The following is a 19,223-nucleotide window of genomic DNA, read 5'->3' on the forward strand; positions in this document are numbered from 1 at the left end:
GAAGCAGTCATGTTTGTAGTTCTTCAGCTCAGCCTCAGAGACCATAGAGGAGAGAGCATGAAAAACAAATCCCAGAGGGGAGAAAAGAGGGGAGGAGGGCCTTGGCAGAATCAGGCCAAACCAAACGTTATGTGCTGATCCCACCAGTCCTCACATCAAAGACAGCAGGGAGCTCAGCTCAGCTCGCTCTGCATTCCACTGCTCCAGACTGGGGATTATGTGTTTTGGCCCAGAATGTTCAGGCTGTAATTACAGCTTTTCAACTGTTGTTTTCCCACCAGACCTTGAGATACTGTGGGGACAAGAATGGTCGTCCACGTAGGGGGGCTAGACCACTGCCAAAGACCAAACAGGATCGCAGTAAATGCCTGATGTGAAGACTATATTATCCATTGATATATGGGCTAACAGCATGACTGTGCCCTGCTTTTACATGGTTTGATTGGTGCTAAAAGGAAGGATACTGGCACAATTCCCACAGTGGGACCATCTGTGATCATCTGTGTTGTTAATGCGTAAACACATAATGGCATAATGTTGAGAGGTGTTAAATGAGATTAAATCATTTTCTCCAACAAGCAGCCCACTACTCCCTCAAGCAGTAGATACTGAGGTTGTGGGCTTATAATAAACATCTAAGAATATTCAAATTGAATATCCCCATTGTTGCATAATGTTGTAACTACTTTGTTGAATACAGAGAATCTAAAGCAAGCTTCCAAAAACTTAAGAGGTATCATGTTCATGAGACAGTAGCAGCCTATGGCTTACAACCATGTAGTCCTCCAGCAAAAAACAAAAAACGTCATAAAACCCCTCATGATCATGTAGCCAGGGTGTTAAAAAAAAGACACTTTGATGGCTACGTCCTGTTCTGCAGAGCCACAAGACAGGAATAGAGAAAAACAGCTGTGGGTGTGATCATGCAAACTGTAGACACTAATGTGCACTCTGTCTGAACTGCAGTGGTTACAATAAAACCCGTTTCTAGTTAACTATAAGTGCCTTGTGGTGAGTTGAAAACAATTCAGCATTCTCACTCAATGCTCTGGCTATTGCAGAGAGAGGGGAAAAAACATGGAGGAGGGAGGGGGCAAAAGAAAAAAAAGGCACTGAATAGAGAAAAAAGGTAAGGAGGAAACCATGTGAGGTGAGGTTGCATTTTTAAAAGGGATTAGCAAAGGAGAGAAAGAGAGGTCTTGCCTTAGAGAAGAAATAAGAGGGCATCTGAGGGTCAAACAGACACAACAGAGACAGTTGGAATAAGTTGAAAAGGAAACAGAGTTTTAACACAAGGCACAGGTTAATAGGAAAAAGAAGCACAGATGAGAGGAAAGGATCATTTTCTGAACAGGGCTCTGGACATAATTGGATAACACTTAGCCATGATTCATACCTCAAGCCATTCTTGTTCATTATATTCCAACATGACATTCTCATTACATCGGATTTTTACTCAAGTACATATTCTTTAGCAACACCAAAATGCCTTGAAGCCAAATGATTTTGTAATTTATTACCTTACCCCCTCCCCCACCCAATTTAGCAGCATTTGTAATCCCCCGGGTCTTGCTCACCATTCTGCTTTATTGTATTTCACTTTCTCCAGCTCTTGTCAACACCGCGACACCTTGCACTCTCGTACATCCTCACCCTGCCCTCACTTACACACTTTTAGTTTGGTCATTATCATTATGTATTGGCTGCTTTTTTAAAGGTTGATTTCCTTCCTCTTCTGTCCTCTCCCTCTGCATTTTGTTCTCTTGAATCCATCTGGACTCTACTGTCCTTCCATGTCCTAAAAAAAGAACACCTTTCCCCTGCCCTGGTCTGCCCTGTGCCTCTCCACTGCTGTCAAACCAACCATATCCCAGTCTGCCTCGGCTCATCCTCTCACTTCACTGTGCTGTAACCTTCAATATCGATTCTGTCCCACTCACCTCATTCCTAACTCTTAAACAGCCTCTCCTGTCTTCCTCATGCCACAATACTCCACTTAGAGTCGGCTCTTTCCATTATATTCCACCATACCCTTTTATACCACTACACACTCTTTTACTTTGTTCACCTTTATGTGCTGTCAAAGGAACATCCAGTTGAAAACACTGCTGTTCTTCTGAAAACAGCTTAATTCTCTGTAATCAAAACATTAATATTCGTCATCACTGTGTATTCAGCGTACACCGACCTAACCTAGTCTTCTTTACCATATCGTGTTTTTGTGATATCATTCACAACTCTATCCTGATGTTGACATGTTGCTGTCCTACCCTGCGTCCCACACACTCATCTCATCCTGTCCCCCCCCACTTCTTTCTTACCCGTGACTTCTCCTCCAGTTTGGTCATCATGATAATATTGGCTGTGTGCTGCTCCCACACCATCCTCCAGAAGTCCCCGAAGGTCTCAGGGAGGGAACCCTGAGTGGCGATATAGGCGTTCTGACGGCGGTAGCCATCAATATAGTTAGCGTTGATGTAGTCACTGCCTGGGACACCTGCAAAACAAGGGGAGATCGAAGGTTACGGAGCGCGGTGGGGAAAAAGACGGGGAGAGAAAGTGTGTGCGAAGTGAGGAGGAGAATGAATTGTGATGGGCTGAAGTGAGTGGGAGAGCACGTGGGGGGAAAGTCGCCCATTTCATGTCTGCTCCCCTGCATCATGTGTGTGATGGATGGCATTAGAGGTTCAAAGTCTCTGCACTCTCTCACACGGAAACACTCTTTGTCCAAGTAATTTCTTTGCAGATGAACCTGACTCTTATTCTCATTCATGGTGAAATAATCTATATGGATTATTTAAAGTCTTTTACCATGAAAGCAGGTTTATGTCCCAGTAATAAAGAGTGTGGATCATCTGAGGTCATGGCAGGGAGATTAATGTTTTCACAGGACCAAGCGTCCTTTGGTGTTGGATTGTTCAGCCGTCTTGTTTTATAATACATGCTAAGACGATCATGGGCCTAATCTGAGTATACTCTGGATGTGTCGCTTTGAATGGCAATATGACTGTAAGGCGGTCTCTGTGTAAGACTCGGCTGACACTGCTTGTCCTGGAAGGGATTGTGTGTGTGTGTATGTGTGTTTGTGTGTGTGTGTGTGTGTGTGTGTGTGTGTGATGTGAGACACCGTCTGTGTGTGTTTGATTTAGGATCAGTCCTGCTCATCTGGGGCCTAATACCATAATCCGAAAAATCACTGAGTCACAGCTCAAACATGCACACATACACCAAAACACCAATGTACACACACAGACATACACACAGATCTGTACGCGTACATTTAGCCGTGACCCGATTCTGCCAAAGTGGGACACAAAACTCCTTTTGAGTCGTCTGATCACAGTTTACATTTGAAAAGATGGAAGTCAATGAGCAAACAGTAGAATCCCAACAGCAAGAAACCCCTGCAGCTGATTTCCTTCTAGTATTTTATTTTATGGGCACAACACAGTTCCTTACAGTCATAAAACCCCAGGCCATCATTGCGCACACACTACTGACTGACACACACACACACACACACACACACACACACACAAATCGAAATGACAGAGGAGTGAGGGGTGTTCGTACAACTTACTTTAAATGGGATGGGGACAGATGGTAAGAAGAGCTTTGAACACATGTTTGTCAACCTCAGTCTTTAAAAGACAGCTTGGCTAAAGGCTTTGATGTGCTACAACTTCATTGCAAGCAGAGGCGCTGCGCAGATAAAACACACACACTTCCAGTCATCTGTGGCTTTACTGGCTTGGCCGAAAGTGTGTGTTCATGAATGTGTGGAGGAGACTGGGAGCAAAAGTGCATATCTGTGCTTGTGTGCATCCTGGGCATGTATTTTAAATCTTTAGTAGAGTGTATGAGTGTGTGTGTGTGTGTGTGTGTGTGTGTGTGTTTGGACATGCTCAAGAGTATATGTGTTTTCTAAGCTGAAAGAAAGACAGACAGCCAGGGCTCCAGGACAGGCGGGGGTGGAAGGGCTGCTCACACATGCTCTGCCCAGATAAGGCTCATCTGTTTGGGCTTGGCCTCCCACTGCCTCCCTCTCTCCACATTGGAGCTGCCAGTTTCTCTGCCTCAGGTCTTTCCCAGCCGAGGTGGGTGAGTGCGCTTCAAAACGCACACTGAGAAGAGAACTGAGACTATTTTTTTTCATCTCATTTTTTTAGACCGTTCAAAAAGATGAAATCCAAGGAAATGGGCACACCATGAAAATATATTAGCAACCAGGCTATAAATAAAGCATTAGCCTAATTTATTTGGATGTATATTCAAACGGACAAATGACTGTATTAGTTTTATGATGAGGTGCCACAGAGGGTTGAGACAGCAGTTTGTTTGAATCCTGTAATGACAATTTTTATGGTGCAATCTGATGCAGGCACAGCATTTCATATGTGTTGTATGGGAACTGGCAGTAAAATACATCCATACGGACTATTAATATCTCATTTGTCATGGACAGCAGTTTTCTCTCACACACACACATTCACATGTATGTACTTTCACTGACACAATACACTCCCCAGCCTCTAACTCCAACCTCATCCATCACAACTAAATGCCCGGTCTAAACCCTTAGCATATCCTTAACCCTGAGACCCAGTCATAAACCTCAAATGACACTTTAAAGGAGCGAGGAAGTCACTAAAATGGTCTCACTTCCTAAAAATGTCCTCATTCTCAACATCTGTACTCTTGTGCAAACATGAGTGAACACACACATACATACACACACACACATTCACACACTTGCACAAACACCGGCTGGCTGTGTGTCTTACCCTCAATGCTGGAGAGTATAACCCTGGAGTGATCATAGGCAATGACGTTAGCGTAGCGGTTCTTTGGTTTGTTGACCTCCAAGTTGGAGTTCTCCCACGTGAACTGCTGACCGGGGTCGACGGACTACAAGACACACAAGTCAAGGTCAGAGCAAAGAACAAATACAAACAGACAGACATGCAGAATTATTACAGTTCTTTCATTATGGGGCGTTTTAGACAGTCTTCAGATGCTTTGGTCAACCGATTCGTTTATAGAGATGTTGTTTCTATCAAAAATGTAATTATTGGTTTTCAAACGGTCATACCAGCGTGTGGTGTGTCAGTAGGATTAGGTTCTGAAAGATGGCCACAGCATACATGCTTGGGATTTTCATTACAGCAAGGAAAAGAAACCCCCCTTTTTGTTACTATAGCTCAAAAACTGTTATTAAAATTCACTTGCAAAAGAACCCGAAAACTAACTACTGTCTTTTTTAAACCACTTTGCAACCTCTGTAGTGTTGTAAGACGTGTGGTGTTTCCACTATGTCTAACAAGATCAACCATACACAGTCGACATGGCCACTTTTAACTTTAGTGTTGTATCTTAAAACCTGCTTTAAATGTAGAAATTGGCCATTGAGAAAGGCAAGAAGAGGACAATCTCATTAATTTGAACTTAAAGACATTGTCCAGTGTTGCTGTACCGTAACCCCAACATAAGAAAACAAGTACAAATTGAAAATGTACAAAGCTTTATTGATACTGGAACCCAATATCCCATTTCTAGAAACAACAAAGAGGTAGAGACTTTCCACTTTTGACAGAAAAATAGCTACCAGAGAAAGATGATAAAAGCACAATAAATTCCTCAGGGGGAGAAAGGATGGTTGTGTTAGACCAACACATTAAGTTCCTGGAGGGTAATTACAGTGTAACCATTACTGTTAGCTGGGAGAGGCAGACATGAGGTCATTATGAGGCTGTCAATGGAGAGGGACGAAGAGGAGAGAGCCAGAGCAGTTTAGCAATTCTGAATATTTTATGACACATAATTATGGTTTGGTTGGGGGAAAAATGGACAGGGGTGGTACTGGAGGAGTGCGTGCGTGTGTGTGTGTGTGTGTTTGAGGCAGCTTTTTGTGCACTGGCCAACATCATGTGTGTCTGATTATTACACCACAATCGTTTCTGGCCCCCTCTCCCTCCCTCTTTCTCTCTCCCTCCATCCCTCCTCTATCCATCTCTCTCGTTTCCTCGTTAAGGGTTCAGAACCGAACAAAGAACACAGTCATGCAGAGAGAATGCGAGGCTCAACCGAGCGGTTCCAACTCACACCACAATTACATACGGCTTCTCCCTCACTGTCTCTTCCACCCTCCTTTACCCTCTCTCCCGACGCTTTTCTCCCTGAAACATCCTCGGTCTGTTTTTATACTCTTTGCATAATGTGTCCTTGTCTTCTTCGAAATACGTATCTCTGTCACACACAATTTGTCTCTCTCTTGTGGTAGCCAATTAGAGCCTTATGTCTCCTTCTTCACCCAGAGGCCGTCACTTTAAACTGATTTTTTTTTTGCCAGGAAAAGAAAACATTTTTACCCCTTTAATAATTCTCTGTGGAGCTTATTGCAATGCCAGTGCCATTTGCAACATAGCCAGGGAAATATTGGGAAACATTTCTACTTATATGCGTTTTTCTTTTTTTGAAAACTACAGTTCAGCAAACCAAGCTCAAGCACATTGTTATCACCCTGCTGATTTTCTTTTAGTTCCACATTAACTGTGCGGCACGTTAAGGAAAACTAATCATAAAGCTTTTTTCTTTTTTTTTTTTTTTTTACACAGAATACTTGCTTCCTGTATCTCTTGGCGAGTTTGTTCTGTCTTTTCCTTCTCCTCTTTCTCTACCAGAAGATTGATAACCATCTGGCTGTAAGCAAACTCTCTCTGAGCTTGCAATTTCAATTTCTCTCTCTTACATTTGTATAGATAACAACAAGACAGCAGTGAGAGGGAAATGTGCTTTATCTTGTATCGCTCTATGAAGACGAATCAAAACACAACTTAACTGCACAGGCTATGTGAGGCGTAATGTACAGCGCCCACCGTTGAAATTGAAACGGCACCAAAAAGAAAGTGATGAGTGAAAGATAAATGTGTGCGACTGCATCAAAAGCAGATGAATTTCCTAAGTTAAAGATTTTCAGGGACAGATAATCAGCATTCCTACCTCGTACTCTTGAGAGAACTTGAGATTGTCGTTTGCCTTGAGGCGCTCAATGTGATCTGCCAGCTCAGAGATGGGGACAGGCGGGTGACTTGCCATGCCTGCCGAGCACAGAAATAGAAAAAGAGCCCATTTCTATACACGTACAACTAAACTCTTTGGGAGGAAAATGTTTAGAGTTAGGATTCTCAGAGGATGTGTTGTTTAGTGTTCTGTCCATGGTCAGTGGAGGAAGCAAATGGAAGTGTTGTTTTTTTTTTGTTAAGTGACCATTTTCTCTCTAGGCAGACAGACAGAAAGAACAATGTGCGTGTTCTGAAAGTTACTGAGGCACAATAACATGTCCTCAGAGTAAATGCACACTGCTGGTGAAGATAAAAAAAGACTATGACACAGGCGGTTAAAAAATTTAGCATGAAAAAAAAAAAACATATTTGGTTTTTTAAAGAAGTAGTCCAGCGGCATTTTGATGAAATGTTGTCAATTCAAGCAGCTTCATCCTATTTGGGATGGACGGTTAGTTGGCATGAAAATGGGAAGGAAAGAAAAACAGAAAAAAAGACTGAAGAAAGAAAGAAAGAAAGAAAGAAAGAAAGAAAGAAAGAAAGAAAGGAAAGAAAGAAAGAAAGAAAGACAGAAAGATAATGATAACAGAGAGAAAAGAAGATCTATGGTGGACTGAGACCAACTAACTTGACAAACGACGATAACCACGGTACACTGATACGCGGTAGGCTGAAAAGGGAAACAACATCAGGGTTAATCCTATTCATACAAAAACAGGACTAATAATTAGGAAGTCACATCATCCAGCTACACAGTGTCTGTTTGTGTTTATCTGTGTGTTTTTGAGTGTCCACTCTACCTGGGGTCTGGAAGTTAATTCTGCGAAGCTCCACGGGATCAGTGGGATGGTGAGAGGACATGGCTTTGCTGCAAGGGAAACTGCCCTTCCTGCCTTCAGCCTCAGCTCTTTTTCTGGAATAGCACATCAGCAGACAACATTTACATGCACCTCCACCTGATAGACTGAACCTGTCAGTGAATGGAAAAACCTGGATCTGATAAAAATGTGGAATTTGCAAATTTAGGCCTAACCTCAATATTTGGGATTCATAATGAAATGAATGGGGCACAGTGATGTAAGTGTTTGACTTCAGAGACAAGCCACTTAAATTTATTCTTTGAACAATCAGGGTTATAGCTGTACTTTTTTCTGTTTCAAAATCTAACCAGAGATTTGCTAGTGTTGCAGCTTTTAATATGTTAATGGACAGCTCATTGTCTGGTGTGATGATGGGTCTCCTTTTGTTCATAGTCTCCTCTGGAGATAGAAGCAACATTAAAGCAATTGAAATGAAAAACCTCATGCAGTGCAGTGGCCACTGTTTCCTATTCTGAATATTTACAAAGTGATTTTATGCCCACGTCCCTTTCTAAATTGTATGACTCGTAGTGTACAATTCACCCCTCACACTGCAGGTTAATATGCCCTCATCGGAGAAACACTGGGATAATCCTGACTCCATTGGGATCTATTATCTACGTATTCTTTGCAAAGGCTTTTCAAAGAAAAACATCCCTTTAGGACAGAGGAAATGGTAATAGATAGTGTTTGTTTACCTGTCAGGTTTGCTGGATCCAAACAGGCAGAGGGGCAGATAAAAGAACAAGACAAGGATGAATAACATTAGTGTCCAATCAAAAAACATCACTAAAGCAATGCTGAACTCATCAGTGTGTCCCTCTCACTAAAACTAAGTAGATATGCAGATTCCTTCCATGCACTTCCTGTAGATGTGAGGATGAACCATTAATATAAATCAGAATGACAAAAAAAACCGCCATCCTGTGTTTTCACACAACACTGCCTGCACATTATCGCCCAGCACCCCCTGGCACTGTGACATCTCCTACATAATAACATGCTGGAAACATATAACAAAAGTGCAACTCTGCTACAAGTGAGACGCTAATGGCTGCAGAACCACCACAGGTTATACTCCAGGGCTTATGAACTTTAAATTATTACCATCAAGGTTAATAATTTTGCTATGCCACATTGGTCACAGCAATTATCCTGTGCATTAACAAAGCTCTAGCTAGAAGACCAGATGATTATCATGAATTATGCTAATGAGCCATAATGTTATCTTTCCATTTCTGCTCTGTTAGCAAACTTTTCTCCCTGTGAATAGATTTGAAAACAGATTACACAGACTCTCGCACCAAACAGTGGCAGTTCTATACAGTACGAACCTGTGAGCAGAAATTCAGTCATGATTAGTAACAGATTGAGATGTTAGTCTTGTTGTCTCATTGCAGAGAAGAAATAGATATACCTTAATATAAGTCTTGCATAAGTATGAGTCATAAATAATCAACACACATAATGAACCAACTGGGATTTGCTCAGCTGTTGTTTATGACCTTGTTGTGTTAAAGGTGACTGAAAACTGCTGCTTCAGGCAAGACGGTCTATCTATAGGCAGGCGTCTTTACAGCAGTTTCTGACTTCTGGTATTCTGCTGCGTCTGTCTAACTTTCTCTCTGACTGAGCATTTAAGTAAATATAGCTCAACTCACAGCACAGTCTTTGTCTTTAACATATTATGTGCTTGGTGAATTTTTCAGACGATGTCACAGTGTTAAAACCGCGAGGCTTAGAAGTGATTTATGGTTAACATGTTATCTTAATGGGCTGGATTTCAGTCACCTTTTCCTTGTCTGACAACTGACAAACAAATAAATGAGAGCATTTTAATGGAAAAAACCATCAGGTGTACTAAAATACAGTATGTGAGGATGGAGAGCAGAAGGGAAGCAAACAGATAAAGAGCTCAACCCAGCTAAATGCAAATATAAGGCGATGTCGTCGTCATGTATATGCTGATTAGCATGCTCCCTCATCTAGCAATGCTTAGCGACGTTTCCAGCCAGTTTAGCTACATTTCATTGAAGACAGTAGTTTCCCAGCCGTTTTCAACTACACTGAAGTTCGCATACCGACCACTCACGGTTGAGTCGTATACAACATTATGACCAGATCTTGTTGATTTCCTTTCTCCTTCTACCACCAACCCAGTGATTTAATGAGCTGTTTATTATTTCTTGGAATAATCATGCTGTTTTTACCTCTTGAAGAGGAGAATGGCGATGACGATGCAGACGATGAAGATGACAGCCAACACAGGCCCCACCACCCACAGCAGTCCCTCCTCTTCATCAACAATTGGCTTGGGATCCACATCCAGTGAGGTCACAGGGTCAGAGTAAGGGCTAGTGGCATACATGGTCTGCAGGAGGACATGGTTTCATTGATTATCTCCACACATAAATTAGATTAAATAGTTTTCAGATGGATGAACTGTGTGTGAGTGTGTGTGTTTCTATTTTTACTCACATTCTCTGAGAGGTCTAGCAGCGCGAGCACAAAGAACACGTACTCCTGTCCGTTCTGAAGTGGACGGTTGCGGAAATCGCCGTAGTTTCGTCCGTCACCCAGCGTGAACTCAGGGGGGAGGGTCTTATAGTGAGCAGTGACGTAGGCTCTGGGATCTGATTGGCCAGCCTGTCTTCGGATGCGAAGGGCACGACTGACACTCGTCCTGTTTATCTCTTTTAGAAGCTGAAAGGGAAGGAAAACAGGGGAAGGTTTGACGAGGATAAACAGAGGCGAAGGGAAAGGACAAGAGGAGTGAGGAATTAGAGAACAGGAACAAAGGCAGGAAAAAGAGTATAAAAGATGAGTAATAAAGCAAAATGGAAATAAAAGCCTCATCAGTGTAGGAAAAATGGGCTCTATGGTGAAATATCATTTAAACACAAATGTCTTCATCATCATCATCATCAACTGAATTGCTACCACATTTATCCAGTGAGACAGTGGGCACCATAAAAACTCTACTGAAACTAATCTCACACACCAATGTGCTTTCAGAGGAGCATAATGAGGTACGGATGAAGAAGAAGTTTTTAGAAAGAGGCAGGGGGTGGAATTAGATGGGAAATGGCATGTGAAAGTATTGTTTGGATTAGTCCCGCATAGCCAGACTTATCTGTTATGGACTGAAGCGGCAGTGGTTGGCCAGGTCACCTTTACATAATATGATACAAACAGTCTGATATAACTGAGGCAGAAAACCTTGCCACAAGGCTCAGCACATATCTTTGTTTATGTGACTTAATGTTGTTTATATAGCCCTATTACAGCGCTACACTTATATGTTCTCATCTCTTCCTGTATCCACTCTTTATCACATTTACTGCCGATCATCTCCATTTGCCTGAACGTCACTATTATGAAAGAATAACATCTTCATTAGGACTGCTGTCTGGCTGTTAGTGTCAGACTCCTGTCTGCTGTACAGCCTACCTCATCCAGGTTCATCTGGTCAGGCTCCTCCCAGGGATTCAGGAATTTTCCTCTCTGCTTCTTGAGTGGCACCACCACCACATAGTAGCCCCTGAAATGTGACACATATACAATGGGTTTAGACTTCATACCATGGACAACACATACCCTCGATGTCTCAGTCCCTGGAGAAAGCTCAGTGTTCCAACAGTCAAATTAATACAGTAGTTCAACATTTTCGGAAACAAGCCAATTTCAGCTGGTTTGTGGCTGTGGCCCTTTGGTAAGTTCCTCCTGATGGCCAGGCCAGCACCTTGCGTGGTTTGCCAGTTGTGTGAGTGTGTGAAGAGATAAATGCTTTATTGATTTCAGCTACTGGCCATTAATTTCCATTTTTCTGAGGATCAGGTGAGAGGATACTGGGCTCATATCTGTGCGTTGTATGAGAATGTACAGCCTACATGTTAGCTTAGCTTGACATTTTGCTGTGAAATGGAGAGAAGCAGATACAGTAGACTACCTAGTGGAAAAGGTTAAATCTGTTCACCAATTAACAATTATATTTAAGTTAGGTGAATTTAAAGGGACAACGAGGAGTTTTGGAAAAGCGAAGCATTTTCACACTACATTTATGAGCCTCCGCGCGCACCGTAAAATTCTTTGACCGGCGCAAGACGGACTCATGTTTTCATTCATCAATAATCAAAGTCAGAGGTTCAAAGAGGTTCACATACCGTCGTAGTTCTGACCATAAACGGCGATTCAGTTGCGTTATTCTCATGACTCGCCACGAAAGGAAACGCTGGTCGGCTCGACCAGCATTTCCGCCACCACTAATAATAACAAAATAACGATAGAGACAGAACGATATATTTATCGAAAATGGGCCCATTAACAAGTGTGGGTAGCGGAGATTCATCCAACGTGAGACTTTTTTATAACTGAATAGAAACTCCTCGTGGTCCCTTTAACTCAGTTGTTTAATTGCTAAGAGGTGCTGCTAATCAAAGCCAGGCTAGCTGTTTCAAGTGCTTAACCAGTGTTTTTCAACCTTGGGGTCGCGGGACCCCATGTGGGGTCGCCAGGAATTCAAATGGGGTCGCCTGAAGTGTCTTTTACTGATAAATTACTTATCTTTTTTTTTTTTTAACTTATCATCATCCTTTTTTAAATTATGATTAATAACACCACATACAATCTTAAACTGTATTCTATACTTTAACTTTCTCGAACATAATCGAGTTTAAAATGCAGCAAATAAAAATATCTGAGCTGGCGCATCTTGATTGACGGCACGTGATCGCCAGAAATTTGTGAAGTCAAAATGCGGTCACGAGCCAAAAAAGGCTGGGAACCACTGTGCTAAGCTAACAGGCTGCTGGCTGTAGCGTGACTGGTGTCAATCTTCTCATGCAGCAGTAACAGCTCTGACACACCACTGTACGTCAAACACTCAAACACTGTGGTTGTTTTGGGAACATGTAGCCACGTTTGAATGTTAAAGACAATGATTTCACAGGATTGGGGATTTTCAAAGGAAGTCATCAGACCTCAAGAACCCATCAAGCAGCAAGAGCGCAGACCAAAATCACCCATGTGTCCTCAGCGGATGACTCACTCTACAGCTCCATGTTGGCACTTAAGCTTTCACTGTGCTGACAGTGCTGTGTGGTACAGTAGAAAGTAGTGACAGAAATAGCAATTAAGAATAAACTGAAGTGCTCAAATCTGGGAATTTTGCATTAGTTGGTCCAAAAAGCTAATCAAATGAAAAAACGAACAAACAAAAGAAACAGTTTTTGGTGCTGTCTAGAACAAGGTCACCTAGGCTGGGAAAGACTATGCCAAAGAGAGAAAAATGCTGTTTGGGATCAAAAACACTCTAAAAGCCTGTTGAGGTGACTGACAAATAACAAGATCAATGGCTCTCAGCACATGTGAGTAGCATGTGGAGTGATTCTGGCTGTGCTTCAAGGATGAATAAGAAGGAGTGCTTCCTCTTGGTGTCTATATTTGTTCTTGGTTACAAAAAACAGATAAGATTATCAGCTTTGTGCTTTCATTTGGCCTGTTGTGGGAGTTCTCAGACTATTGCTTTGCTGCCAACTCAGAGAAATCCCTCCTGATAGACCAATAAATGAAAAGCAGCAACGGGTGGAAATAGTGAAATTACCTCTCACGCTCTACAGAACAACTCATTTTACAACAACCTAACTGGAGCCAATTCTGCATTCATCACAGGATTCACACCTGTTCATTAGACTAAACCGGTTGTTTCATATGCTCGCTTACATCCCTCTCCCTGTCCTCCATCTTTACCTGACTTTAGCTGTGGTCTGCACAGTTGGTAGCTGCACGGTCACCATGCCGTCTGCGTTGGTTTTTCCCACCACGGTAGGTTTGGTCTTCAGGATGTCTGGGGCCGTGGTGGCGGTGACGCGGTGCTGCAGGCCCCCGGCGCTGTTAGCCCGGTTGGTTAGTAGAAAGGAGTACTGAGTGTCCGGCTCCAAGCCTGTGATCAGTTTCTGAGTTTGCTTGCCGTCCACTTCAACAGACTGTCCTTTTCCATACAGGATCTGCACAACGGGTGTGTCACATCATTGAAAAATTATATGTAGTACTATGTACATACAACAACAATACTGCTCTTGTTTGTAACTGAATATATATGTACATTTACTTGATTAGGTCTAGAGAGAGCCATTTAATTGAGCCTCTATTAACAACTGTCCTTTACTTCACTTTTCCTTGTTTTATCTGATTATGCTTTAACACAGACTTTGCTTTTGTTGCTGTTTGGTGTTAATGCTAATTAAACACATCCTTTATATATTTTACATTAAAAGCCCTCTAGCAGCTCAAAGAGCATAATCCAGTTATGTCTCTAGAGACTGTGTCAGCTATCAGACAAGAAGAGCTGACTTTCATCAACAGCAGCTTTACACCGAAAAACTGGGTCAAATTGTTGGAAATGATCAAAATCATTATTTACAAATCATCCGAACCACTGTAGAACATTTCACATTCCCACTCACCAGAAACATCGGGCTTGTTTCTAAAATCTGGCTTTATTTGTAACACTATTTGCAACCTGGTCGATATTTGAATTCCAATTTATATTTAACCACATTCAAATGGTAAAGTTCAAGTGTGCTCACAGTGAAGGGCTGGGCGGGGTTCTTGTCTCGGATTTCCCAGGACAGCAAGACAGAGTTCTTCATGGCTGCTTTTACTCTGAAGTTGGTGGCAAAGACTAAGACACAAAAGAGACAAAAAAAAAAACATGAACATGATTCACCAAGTTTCATTTAATCTCTCCACTGCACCAAACACAATGGCCTTACCTGTGTATCATTGTCTAGTACCAGTCTCAAGCTAGCTACCTGCTCTGTTAAACACACCGTGAGTGTGACCGGACAGCACTCGAGACTCTTACCTTGATTTTGGAAAAGGACGTTGGGTCTAAGACTACAGTGACAAGACAACGAAAAAGGACACGTAGGATGTTGTCATCAGATGTTGTGTGTGAGTGTGCATGTGTATGTGGGGCAATATATGCACAGTTGTGCTGTTAGGAAGCGCGTTTTGCATCCTAAGCAATGAAGATGGGTTGTTAGAAACTGAGTGTGAGTCCTACCTTGGTCCAGCCGCTGCGTCCTAAACTGGACACTGGGGCTGTACGGCCCGAGGCCGACAGCTGTGAACGCGCACACCCTGACATCATACACAGTATCGGCACTCAGACTTTCCAACAACACACTTGAACCTGGAACGGGCACCACAACTTCTGAGGCGTTCCCTCGACTGTTTATATCCTTGTACAGCACCGAGTACTTTGTAATTTTCCCATTTTGCTCAATTAGGGGGACTGATTTCCAGGCCAGCCGGAGGGACGTGGCAGAGGCCTCCTCAGAGATGATGTTTTCTGGGTATCCACTGGGAGCATCCTCCGGTGTAGTCACCTCCTTTACCGCCTCCTCTCCGTAGCCCATTTTGTTACGGGCAGAGAGTCTGAACACATAGTTAGCTCCTTTGTGAATGTCCTGGGCGGTGTACCGGTTCTCTTTGCTGGGGAACTCCACCACCGTAAAGGGTAGGACATCGATGCGGCCAAAGGTGAGGCGGTATCCGAGGAGTGGCGTAGGTGGGTTTGGAGGTGGATACCACTGAAGCAGAGCAGTACCTGCATCAGTGGCACTTACCATCAGCTTGGGCTTCTCAGGCACTAGAGAGGGAAACAGGGAGGGCAGCAAAAAGAAAATGATGCAGAGATAATTAGAGGATAATTGCAGTGCACATTATTTATAACCTCAGGCAAAATCTGCTTAATATGGCTCCAAGTGAGTGGCTTCTTACTGGCACAGCAAGGTGTGACAGAGTGAGACAAACCAATTTAATGATTTAATGGCCCCTAGTGATGCTATTGTCTCAAAGATCTATACGAGTTCTGTGTGTTTGTGTGTGCGTCTGTAGCTCTTTGTCTTTCAGTATGTTTGTGAAAGACTTTGAGTGGACACACTTACGTGGCAGTGCAGTGCAGACTGTAGCAGGCTTGCTGCGAGCACCATCGCCTTTGGCAGTGTAAGCCCCCACTGATACAGAGTAGGAAGTGTCTGCCTTCAGGTCTCCAAGAACGACCTCCTGCAGGACAACGGAAAACAGAGTCAACTTTAAAAGGCAACTACTTTTGTGAGCCTGCAGAACAATGACCAGGACTTCAGTTTAATTAAAGGTCCAGGTCGAAACCAGTCAAGAAGTGCACCCTCTGTGACAAAAAGCTACAATTCTGTGATTTTTTTTTTCTGATGCTGTACCAGCACAGAGAGTTATTCAGCTCTTTTCTCAGGCCAGGAATTATACGTATATTGAAGTCATTTTTCTTTCTTTCTTTCATTGCTAATGGGGAAAATACTGGAGATTTGGTTTATGATCAGCTCACCAAAACTCAGACAACCATATCAAATGATCTCAACAGAGCTGAAAACATGGCCCACTCTCTACACAAAATGTCATTTAGGACTCAAAATTAATTTAGATGTCTCCTTCGGAACAACAAACACAATATATTTTCAATTTCTTGGCCTGCGGTGTGCATTAAATCACAATATTTTGGCAATATCCACAAATTACTATGTGTTATCTATGTGTTTTCCTGCAGTCCTTTGTTAAACATTCTGGGGAAAACAGAATGGAAAAGAAAAATGGGTTTTCTGGGCTTCAAGCCCTTCTTTCACTTGTCAACTCTCCATGGGTTATTTTAATTATTACTATATTTAATAAATAATTGCCTGAAATAAAGGTTTACTCACATATTCAGTTAAGTCATCATACTCCCACTGAACGATGGCGCAGCATGGAGGAAAGAGAAGAAGGACAGAAACACACAATTCTTAATATTTGGGATAAAATCTTAATTTGTGTCTTTTCTACTCTTGAAGTCACATGCACCGACTTTTACCCTCATAGAACTATCAGTTACTATCAGAAACAGACAGAGGTCCATTATCCATCCTGGACCTGAAATTTGAATCGTCTCATCCAGTCAGCCATCTGTAGCTAACAGACAGATGTGCGAGTGCTAATCTACGTATTTGAACAATCTTGGGTGTGTCCTCAGTTCTTTAACCGTTCATTTGTGATAGTTGTTATTTTCAGCACAGTCCTGTGAGTCATAGAATAAGTTTATATGGAAGCAATGACAGATTGCTGCAACAGATTGCTGTACTGTGTTGTACAACTGTACAGACAAAGAATTGAAAAAGGAAATCAGGCAAAATGTTTATCTCATCTATAGTAATAACCAGATGGCCACATGCTGGCTCTCTCATCTGAGAAACATGTCCATGTAAAACTCATGAGTTGGGACAAACTAAGAATTTCTGTGTCTAATAATTGTGACTTTAGTTAAACTACATTTCAAACTAAACAATACTCTACAATAAAAGACATGCATACATGAAATATTGTTTGGGTTTCATCATCTCCCTGACACAGTCAATTTAATTTTACAAGGTGTAAAAGAGCATGTTAGTGTTACCTGTGTGTCCTCTATGAGGATGTCCTTGATGAACGGCTGACCCTGAGGCTCCCCGTAGTTCATCCTTACATAGTGGACTTGGTAGCCTCTGATCTGACCGTGCTGCCGTTCCGGCGCTGGTGCTCGCCATTTCACCTTAATGGCCGAGGCGTTCACAGTCTCTGCCTCCACCCCTCGCGGAGGACCACTTGGAACTAAAAATGCATTTTGGGATAGAGGTCAAGAGTCACAGATGATGGGCACTCAAACCTCTCAAGTAAAGGCCTTTCACTTTAGTGAAGTTTTTTGTTCTAATCAAAAATACCTTGTTTTTAGGTGCAGATTAAAAAAACAAAAACAAAAAAAAAACTCAAAAGCTGAAAAAATTTAAAAATACAACCCTCCAAAAAGTCTAAAACTGCTCTGATGTCTTGGAAAAAAGTCAAAATAGTAAAAATGTGAGTGCTTGAGGAAAAACATGGAGGAAAAAAGCAGTGACGGATAAGAAGCAAATGTAGAGAAAGATAAGAATGGCAGATAGAAAAGGATTTGTTGCCAGGGGCAGATTAACAGTGGCAGGCAGTCAAAGAGAAAATATTGTTATCAAGAAAAACCTCTCTCGTGCTGCCAAGAACTACACTTCTCACAAAAAGGAAAAAAAAAATACTGAAAAAAAAGAAGAAAAAACTAGTCACCTCTTGCTATCTGACTGACCCTCACATAAGCACTCTAAAGAAAGCTGAAGTCAGAAGATTTTCTTAGTGCAGAGATGAGGAGAATGAGCATGAATATCAAAAAGTATCACTGAAAATATTACAAATTGCTCTAGGCACAATAAAACAAATTGATTAAAAGTAGTTGAAAGATATTCAAATTGTTGTGAGGGAACTGCAGGGGAGTTGGAAGGACAGAGGGTCAGTAAGAAAAGCCGAGGTGAGGAAAGGCCGAGGTACAGCCATAGCCAAAGGGTTTGTTCTGGTATTGTTAGTGGGGAAAATTGTCATCTTAAAACAGGGAAATCCCGACCACACCTTTTCCCAAAATACAGCGTTTTTTAGACGACAGGGGAAAGTGTGGATAAAAGAGGCTGGTAAAAAAAGAGAGGATAAAAATGGCTGCTGGAGAAAAAAGGGTTGCAAGAGAAAGCAGCGGTGAGGGGGTAGCAGGAGGAGATTTCCGGATGTTGGAGGTTTCTGCCAGTAATGGAGGAATAAAGGAGAGGTGTTCCAAACTGAAGGGTCTGACAATAGTTCTTAAATGCATCATCCGTTAAGACTGCAGCTCAAGAATAGACAAAATGCCTAAACTGGCAGGTGGAAGAAGCTTGCTGTTAGTTTAGGTTGCTTTGAGCGCATTAGTGCTATGATAAGTGAGTTAGAGGTAACCATTGTTAGTGGGGCGGACCGTCCTAAGACAGGCATGGGGTTTGTTTTGGAACATACCGTCCTCCTCGGTGCGGATAAGCAGCTGTAAACTTTCTGGTCCATCCCCAGCTTCCGTCTGCGCTCGTACTGTTATGCCATACTCAGTCCATTTCTCCAGGTTTTCCAGGAGATAGGGAGAACTTTCCGGAGGAATTCCATCAATTCTTTTGGAGGTTTTGTTGCCCTCTGTGGTGGAGTACTGGATGGAGTATCCTGTAATGATGCCGTTCTGAAACTCCAGAGGCGGTGGACTCCAACTTACCAGGATGCTGGTAGAACTGGGACTGGTGCATGTGATGTCCTGGGGAGGTGCTGAAGGAACTGATTGGCCAGTTTTGAGGAAGCACAGTCGGGGGGGTTGTTTGGGTGAATGTTATTTGGTTGTGTGTGTAAAGTTGTTATTGGTGGGTGGAGAGGTGAGGGAGTGAGGTTT

General features: G+C 42.4%; 2 protein-coding genes across 2 annotated transcripts in view; one reads left to right on the plus strand and one right to left on the minus strand.

Annotated features, from left to right (window-relative positions):
* kdm4c (lysine (K)-specific demethylase 4C) overlaps positions 1-19,223 on the plus strand; it is an 80,988-nt gene that overhangs the window by 43,857 nt on the left and 17,908 nt on the right. The gene's annotated exons all lie outside the window — the stretch shown is intronic.
* Positions 1-19,223, minus strand: part of ptprdb (protein tyrosine phosphatase receptor type Db) — a 144,337-nt gene that overhangs the window by 8,980 nt on the left and 116,134 nt on the right. The window contains exons 19-34 of the mRNA XM_085776381.1: positions 18,809-19,111; positions 17,388-17,581; positions 16,660-16,686; positions 15,874-15,991; positions 14,988-15,575; positions 14,509-14,603; positions 13,670-13,926; positions 11,372-11,462; positions 10,400-10,624; positions 10,132-10,292; positions 8,620-8,631; positions 7,862-7,974; positions 7,690-7,731; positions 7,000-7,097; positions 4,785-4,908; positions 2,322-2,497 (exon numbers count right to left, since the gene is read on the minus strand). Of these exons, the coding sequence (XP_085632507.1) occupies positions 2,322-2,497; positions 4,785-4,908; positions 7,000-7,097; positions 7,690-7,731; positions 7,862-7,974; positions 8,620-8,631; positions 10,132-10,292; positions 10,400-10,624; positions 11,372-11,462; positions 13,670-13,926; positions 14,509-14,603; positions 14,988-15,575; positions 15,874-15,991; positions 16,660-16,686; positions 17,388-17,581; positions 18,809-19,111 (2,624 nt within the window). The remainder of the gene's footprint in view (positions 1-2,321; positions 2,498-4,784; positions 4,909-6,999; positions 7,098-7,689; positions 7,732-7,861; positions 7,975-8,619; positions 8,632-10,131; positions 10,293-10,399; positions 10,625-11,371; positions 11,463-13,669; positions 13,927-14,508; positions 14,604-14,987; positions 15,576-15,873; positions 15,992-16,659; positions 16,687-17,387; positions 17,582-18,808; positions 19,112-19,223) is intronic.

Source organism: Trachurus japonicus, chromosome 1, assembly GCF_045865225.1.
Source record: "Trachurus japonicus isolate A0001 chromosome 1, Traja_1.0".
NCBI lineage: Eukaryota > Metazoa > Chordata > Actinopteri > Carangiformes > Carangidae > Trachurus > Trachurus japonicus.